This window comes from Spinacia oleracea, chromosome 5 (genome assembly GCF_020520425.1).
Source record: "Spinacia oleracea cultivar Varoflay chromosome 5, BTI_SOV_V1, whole genome shotgun sequence".
Taxonomy (NCBI): domain Eukaryota; kingdom Viridiplantae; phylum Streptophyta; class Magnoliopsida; order Caryophyllales; family Amaranthaceae; genus Spinacia; species Spinacia oleracea.
This window is the reverse complement of record NC_079491.1, coordinates 35,960,614-35,968,674: the sequence shown is the minus strand read 5'-3', so window position 1 is coordinate 35,968,674 and position 8,061 is coordinate 35,960,614. Positions and strand designations below refer to the sequence as shown.

Here is an 8,061-nt window from a genome sequence, read left to right as displayed (position 1 = left end):
TAGCTTTGTACCATGGTAAATGCTTATGAATTTTAAGCTTGTACCATGGTACAAATTTATTAGTTTTTAGCTTCGACCATGGTATAGACTTATGCAGTTTAAGCTCGTACCACGGACAGAGCTTAAAATTCATAAGTCTACGCCATGGTGTGAGCCTAATATGCTTAAGTCTATAATTATTTAAGGTTTTGGTTTGCTGTTGAATTTGATTTATTCTACTTGGAAAAAATATAGACTTATGAATTTTTAGTTTCGACCATGGTATAGACTTATACAGTTTAAGCTCGTACCATGGCGTAGACTTATGAATTTTAAGCTCTGGCCATGGTACGAGCTTAAACTGGATAAGTCAATATCATGGTCGAACCTAAAAACTCATAAGTCTATACCATGGTACAAGCTTAAAATTCATAAGCTCGTACCATAGTACAAGCTAATGCATAAGTTTCTGAAATTTTTTCCGGACAAAGAAAGAATAACTCTTGTGAATTCGACGTTCCACCGGTAGACTCGTCCATGTAAAAATTACAACGCATTTTTTCGCCGGCGACGTGGTGGCGGCGGTGGTGGACGGGGGTGTTGGTCCCTGGTGGTCCGGTTTGGGGTGGGAAGGTAAGAGGGTAAATGAGGATGGTAAATGTTGAATGAGGGGGTAAATAAAGGAGGGTATATGGGTGAAATAGTGGGGCGATTTTGAGTTATATGGGGCAACTTTTAGCGCTCCACAAAAAACTGTTATGTTTAAAATAAACGTTGTGAGGAATCTAACAAGATCTTAAATGATAACGTTTGTTCCTATAAATAAGCCCAAAAATACAATCAAAGGGTTTATTTTGATAAATAATAGTACATATATATATTAAGTGAGTAGAACATTAGCTAACAGAAGGAGCTAGTACATACCAATGGCTAGGGGTGCAAATGAGATGAGACTCTCAATAAACTACTCGGGCTCGGGCTCGGTAAAGCTCGTTCATGTTCGTTTATTTGATAAATGAGCTGAGCTTGAAAAAAACTTTTGAAGCTCGTTTATTATTGAACATGAACATACGCATGCTCGTTCATTTAATTTCATGAACAACTCGTTTATTTATGTTCATGAAAAAGCTTGTCTATTTGTGTTCTTATTCAAATTTGTCATACATAATTGTTTTATTACAGATAAAAATCGTATTTTGACTTTTAACATCCAAAAAAAAAAATTATAGATAAAAATCGTATTTTGACTTTTAACATCCAAAGAAATATATCATAGAATAAAAATATTTTGAATTTAAAAGGCGAAATTAGTGCACATTCAAAATTATATTTTCAAATGGTTAAACTCTAAAGCACAAAGCTCGTTTAAGAAAAAAGCTCATTTTTAAATTCGGCTCGATTATTAAACGAGATGTTCATGTACCGTTCACGAACAAAGTATCTCATAAACGAACCGAGCTTGAACAGATTTTTGAGCTCGGTTGAAAGCTCGGGCTCGGGCTCAGGATCGAGCTCGCTTAAATTAAATGAACATGAACATGAACATGTTATTAGTTGACTTGGCTTGGCTCATTTTCACCCCTACCAATGGCGTATTGGTCTAATGATTAAGAATGATGGTTCATGTATGGTAAGTCACAAGTTTGAATATCAACACTACCCTTTACAATTTGTTCGTTATGACTCATCCCGCCTCAACTTAGTTTTGATATATGTAACGCCTCGACCTCTAATTCACATAATTAAACAACGAAATTCACCTAATTCGGTCGGGACATTACTGCCGTAACTCCCTCTTGGGAATTACAAGGCTACATCATAACATAAGCCATTAAATCCTCCAATTTAACATAATAATCCTTTACATTCCCAAAATAAAAGTACATAACTTACGAAAAGTCTTTAATTAAACTATCAAAACATTAAGCATAAACTAGGTGAATTAATATTAAAGTGAATTCCTCGCCACTAGTCGTTTCCATCGTTCCCCGCAGTACCTAAATCAGAAAACAAAACGGTGAGGCGAAGACTCAGTAACGAACTATTCTACCATCGTAAATTCATTTCAATTCATTTTATTTAATAACACATGGAGAATAGAATAAGTAAAACATTTAATAAAACATCATAATTAATTCATTCATAAACTTTTAATTAACATGCTAGTTGTCGGCCAGTACAAACCGTGAAGGAATTCTCCACTAGGGCCTGGGCCCATAAGAGCCTGGGCTCATCATTGAACTGGTAACATGGGGCTTGGGACCGAGCCTGGGCTCATAAACCATGGGAGCCTGGGCTCGTAATCCATGGGTGGACAGGTGTCCATAGGTACATGCATGACCGGTAGATAGGAAGATAGTATATGAGCAAGATTCAAAAGTCTCAAATAATAGAACATAAACCTTTCCATTAAATGTCAAAAAGGGCCACAACAGAACACATATTTCCATAATTCTCATAGCAACTTTTTTTTGGTAAAATAGCAAATTTTATTACCAAAAGGTAGAACAAACATAATCCAAACAAAGAACCAACAAACCAGGACTAGGGTGCACAAACCGCAACCGAAAACAAAACAAACAAAAAAAGAACCAACTGTAGCTGAGGCACACACCAAGCTGCAACAGCACACACATCCTGCACATATAGAGCAGCAACAAGAAACCCAACAGACCAGAAACTCACACATGAAACCCAACAGACCAGCAGCAACTGCACCAAGGAGACAGAAGCAGCAACACCATCTGCAATCAACCGTTTCAGACCAACCATACAACAGAACCATCTGCAACAAACCAGCTGTTCTGCAGGTTGTTTTCTTGCTACTCTTTTGATTAGTAGCATAGTTATTTTTGTTTGATATTTAGTTGTTGCATAGTTCAAGTAACCCCTATTTTAGTAACAATGCAGTGAAGGTTTAGGATGGATTTTTATTGGGACGAAGAAAATGTATCTGTCATATATCAGGTTGTTAGATTTCAGGTTCTGCAAAAGAGGCTTGGGAGTTGACTGTTGAACTAAATACTAGTTCAAAATTCTAAGAAGGATTCAATTTTGTGATTTGTACATGTTAATTTGAATCACTATTTTAATCCACAAAATATTGCATGCACTTTGGGAGCACTGAGAAGATTCTCCATCTGGTAAGCATAAGCTTAACAAGGTACGAGGCTTCTACAGTGGCTCATTCTATAATATGTGATCTATAAGCTTCAAGCTAATCCTAACTAACCTTTATTGTAAATAACTCTAATCGTTAACCAATGCCCTCATTGTAAGCATTATGCAAAGAAACTGAACCACAATGTTAAATATCTCATCATGAATGGTTTGGCTATGAAGGGACTAAAACCAGGAATCTAACCAGAGAGTCAAGATCAGAGAAAGATATGGGAAAAAGTTCTCCAACATACCATAATAAAATTGTCTCCAAATTTTTTTAATCGATTAAAAAGGTCAATATGGCATAGTTTACCTGATTTTCTAGTTGTGTCCCAGTAGAAGACTGTTCCCCACTTCGCTCCTCGTTAACTTGTGACCTGTCACTAGTTGACTCCCTTGGAATTGATCCAGTAGAGGATCCAGGAACCACGAGATTCATTCCAGGATTAGCTTCTTGAAATTTTTTAATTAACATTGCTTGGATGCTCTGTAGGAACTCTTCAGGAATTGTGTATCCCGAAGCTTTGCCTCTTTTCTTTAAATCACTCTTGGTCACAGCTTTCCCAAAAAGACGTACACGTCCATTGTGCTCGGCTTTTTTTATCACTTCGTAGTAGGGATCTGCATTTTTCTGTCCTACTTCTTGTTGTTGAGACACTAACGCCTCCATTTGAACCTGGCCATGAAGCATTATAAGTTTACACATAGCATAGCTATTTACGGAAGTAAGGATATAATAAGATAAACTCACAATATTATGTTTCGTTTTCTCGAAACTTGTTTTGTATGTCTTCTTAGGATTTCTTGACCTGGAGGCTTTGTAGACCTTCGCTTGGGAAGGTTCTTGCTTATTCGGGTCCTCTTGTTGCTATTAAAATATTGATATGATATTAGATGCTTATATAGTTCAATGAATTCGACCATGTCAACATAGAAGTAGATAAGATAACAACTATTATATAATTTCCAAGTTAAGATTTTAGTGAAAATGAGTTACAAAAATACTTGCCAATTTATGACGTAACAAGGCATATGATTTTGGACCCATTGTGTGCATATCCTGGAGCATTTGACGATTCCTTTTGTTGGTCTCACTTTCTTCTTACGAAATTGGTTTTAAATGAAAAGCAGAAATAATATAATGACTAATGACATACTTACCAAAATAAAATTAGTAGAAGAAAATTGAAAAACCTTGCAGTACCTTAGTTGTCGTTAAATTCCAGTAGTTCAAGAGATCTTCGAAATGTGTTTTTGGAATGGTTTTCGGATGGTTTTCCAATCTTTCTTCGTCAGTATCAAATGCATAGTAATATTTCTGTTTCATTCTACATTTATGGAAAGGCCAGGCATAGTTAACAGTTTCCATTACCCACTTTCTTCCTTCTTCAGGTACCATGTATTTCTCCTAAACCAGAAAAATATATGCATAAGTAGTAGAATCTCATAACTGCTTAATAGGGATACATGATTATTTCAGTGAGAAACAAACCTGGACATATTCCCATATGTTATCATGTGTGGGAAGACTTGGCCAATTAACAAAATTAAGAGGGGCTAACTCAGAATTTTTAGCCACATTTCCCAAAAATCGAGTAAATTCTTCAACAATTTCATTATCAGGCCCTACTGGCTGCACAAACCACCAATTCCCTAATTGTATAGGGTCCTTCGGCAATGAGGTGAATGTTACAATTAATGAGAGAAAATAATAGCATAGAAGAATTAAGAATATTGAATGGATACTATTCTGGCTGAAATTCAAGTTTATTTGACAGCATGCGTATTCAGATACTAAAAAGGCACTGAAGCTTTTCCTATACCAATGTGGCAAAGTCCCACCTTTATTAGTACAATTTGGTAATTCTGCTGCTGTCATCAAACACACAGCTTTACTTCATTTTTACTGGCTAATGAGAGTCACGAGACAATAAGACAAATCAGCCGAAAGTGCATGGAAGTTTTTTTCTTAATCGCACTAGGCAGAGGCCTCTTTGGTTCGCGTTAAACAACTATGCGGTCATTGAGCAGAGAAACCACTATCTTTTCCAGAAAAGGCTCCAGCACCTTTAATTTTCTAACAAAAGCTATTAGTGAGAGATATATATATATTGCATCTGTTTTGAACATGACAGTAATGACAAGTCAGATGCTATTTACAGGACAAACTACTGTAAGTTGAGCGGCAATCAGCCGGCGAAACTTAGCATTCATGTTTCATTCACTAGAATGAACTCTATTTATTATACCAATAGGAGAGGCAGAGAAATGTGACTTGATCAATCATTAAAGCAAGAAACAATTTCATGCAGCAGGAAACAAAAAGGAAAAAAATATCTTCGTAGAATTAGCAACCTGAACATCATCATCTCTTGCAGGTTCAGCAATAACTTCTGGATGGCATTAATCATAGCAAAACAAGTTTATGTCCAACAAGTTTATGTTTCATTCACTAGAATGAACTCTATTTATTTCTTGGTGTTTCTCATATGGCAAGCTGTAACTACATGCCTCAGGTTCAAGCATGTATGTAACCACAACACAGTGGTTTAATGGAAGGTTGATAATTTTTATTAAATAAAAAAGGAAATTAGCAGCAGGAGGTATCTACTAAAATTAGCTGATGGAAGGTTTTTGGTCAAAAGCCAAAGATCTATTGTTCTGCTGGATAGGCTGAACGACATCTTAGACAGTTTCACCAGTCAGGTCTAGAACTTTTACCGCATGTAATATTTGTTCAAGCCAGACTGTAGTTCAGACAAAGTATCATGGTTTTTCAAGAGTCTAAAACTTTCACCTTGTAAATTAATGTGAAACTGTCCTTTTAAGGTAGATTATCAACAAAAGAAACTAATACAAAACACATAAATACCTGCTATTATGAGATCTGTTATTTTTCCAGACTCTTCTAGTTGATAATACATGCTGAATTCCTTACATCATTACTTTAATATTCAACTAATCCAAGATTGATTAAATAATAATCCAGAGGATTAGAAAGGGTAGTTGCTTCTGCCCCAAATCATACTAGAATTTCTTTTAATTTACTCACTGATATCATTATTTCAGCTATAGTTTGTATGTGAATTGTGGCTAATTAACCTTCTAAAACGCTACTTCCTCCGCCTTCCTTAATTTAGATAGGTAAGCTATGAGTTCCAGGAATCTAAGGTCCGTAGTCTGTATTGACCCAAGTAGTAAGGCGGAGTCTTTATTGTTCATAGTTATCATTCAAAAATCTCAAGTCCTATTTCCACACACACACACACACACATAACCCCCCCCCCAAACCTTGGGTGCATACTGTTTACAGACCTGTCCGGCCAGTTTTCAATTCATAAATTCGGATTTGTTGCAGGTCAGTTTTCAATTCAACAATAAAACTTGTAAGGATTCCAATGTACTTTAAAAACATAAACCAAGTTTCAATACACTCATGTAAGCAGAATAGGTGTGTGAACATGACTGATTGTTGATATTTTGCATTTTTTAACAAAAATAAAGAAGATAATTTAAAAGTCAGTTAACACACAGACCTTGCGTGTAATATTTTTGGTAACCACCTCAGTAAAACGTGGCAGCTGTAAAGAAGGTGACCTTCCATTATTATCAGCAGTCACACGAACCTGCAAAAAAGGTACACATCAACCTATATTGTTAACAATAATAGCACGTAGAGAAATAAAGAGAGTGCATACAGGAAATTTAACATATTGCAGGCTCCTAACATATGACATACAATTTTAAATTTATATGATACTGACCTTGGAGTTTCTTTTTACATTCCCATAACCGAATTCATCCTCACTTCCCTCATTCTCAGGCATGTACTCATAAACAAATTAAAAGCAAACAAAATATGTAACTAATCACACCATCTTACATATATATAGTAATACAACATGTCAAAGCAACACTAAAGGAACCCATATTTACATTTCTTTTCATGGTAAGTTATTAGCTTTGGACAAAAGAGACCAAGTACTGATGTTAAAGCTAAGAATTAGAACTAATCATCTTTTTGTGTACTTCTAATTTGATCATGAAATAGCAAACCTAATGAAATTTTATTACTAGTCATCTCGATAAAGGTTTGGCAACAAATTCATCTCGAAGTCAAAAGAAGTAACATAGTAAATGTCTTACATAGAAAGATGTTTTCTTGAAAATATATAAGCAGCAGCGTTCACAGATTCGGATTTAAACGCGAATTTCTATAAACCTGCAAGATAAAAGTTGAGAGTTAAAAAAGAATCCACGTTCACGATATTTGGTAAATACCCAAACATATTTTGACATGGTAAACAAAATTGTTCAATTAATTAACATGCATTACTAATTTGTAGATTAGTGTTTTTGGTTGGGTTAGCTTGTTTTTTTTTGTTTTATGGTCATTCATCATTATCATTATCATTACCCTATTGCCTCAAAAAGGCTCCCGCGAGAAGCGGGGTAAGGGGGGGTTGGGTGTACAACGGGACGACAAGAATCACAACATAAGATAATAAAATATGGCGCAAGGCACTTATGTTTAATTCTGTCCTAAAATCAATACTAGGCCACTCGACCAATCTCATCCATTCTATTCTGTAGTGAGGTAGTGAGATAGGAGCAAACACTCATGGATTCAAAACCTGGCAAGAGCTACATTTCTATGAGAATATTATTGCTTAGCTAGAGAGTACAAGCAGTAAAGTAGTATAGAAATACTCAAGTCAAAATTGTAATTTTGAGAAGAAAAACGATCATCCCCCTCATAACGGGCATTTAGGGACATAAGATACTTTTAAACACCCAAAAGCGTTACTTAGTATCTTTCTAAGACAATACTCAGAGAAGCTAAACTCTACCTTGGTGAACACTTACAATTGTCATAAGTAGTGGTTTCATTATCTACCCTAAAAGCTAGTACCCAACACT

General features: G+C 35.5%; 1 protein-coding gene across 1 annotated transcript; it reads right to left on the bottom strand.

Moving 5' to 3' along the window:
- Nucleotides 1-1,803: 1,803 nt before the first annotated feature.
- LOC130460625 (uncharacterized) lies at nucleotides 1,804-7,331 on the bottom strand. The gene is made up of 8 exons (XM_056827948.1): nucleotides 7,288-7,331; nucleotides 6,678-6,767; nucleotides 4,634-4,810; nucleotides 4,346-4,549; nucleotides 4,151-4,201; nucleotides 3,893-4,009; nucleotides 3,455-3,817; nucleotides 1,804-1,976 (listed from the first exon to the last, which is right to left on the bottom strand). The coding sequence occupies exons 4-8, from the start codon at nucleotides 4,538-4,540 to the stop codon at nucleotides 1,902-1,904; spliced, it is 801 nt and encodes a 266-aa protein (XP_056683926.1). The 5' UTR covers nucleotides 4,541-4,549; nucleotides 4,634-4,810; nucleotides 6,678-6,767; nucleotides 7,288-7,331; the 3' UTR covers nucleotides 1,804-1,901.
- Between the last annotated feature and the right edge of the window lie 730 nt (nucleotides 7,332-8,061).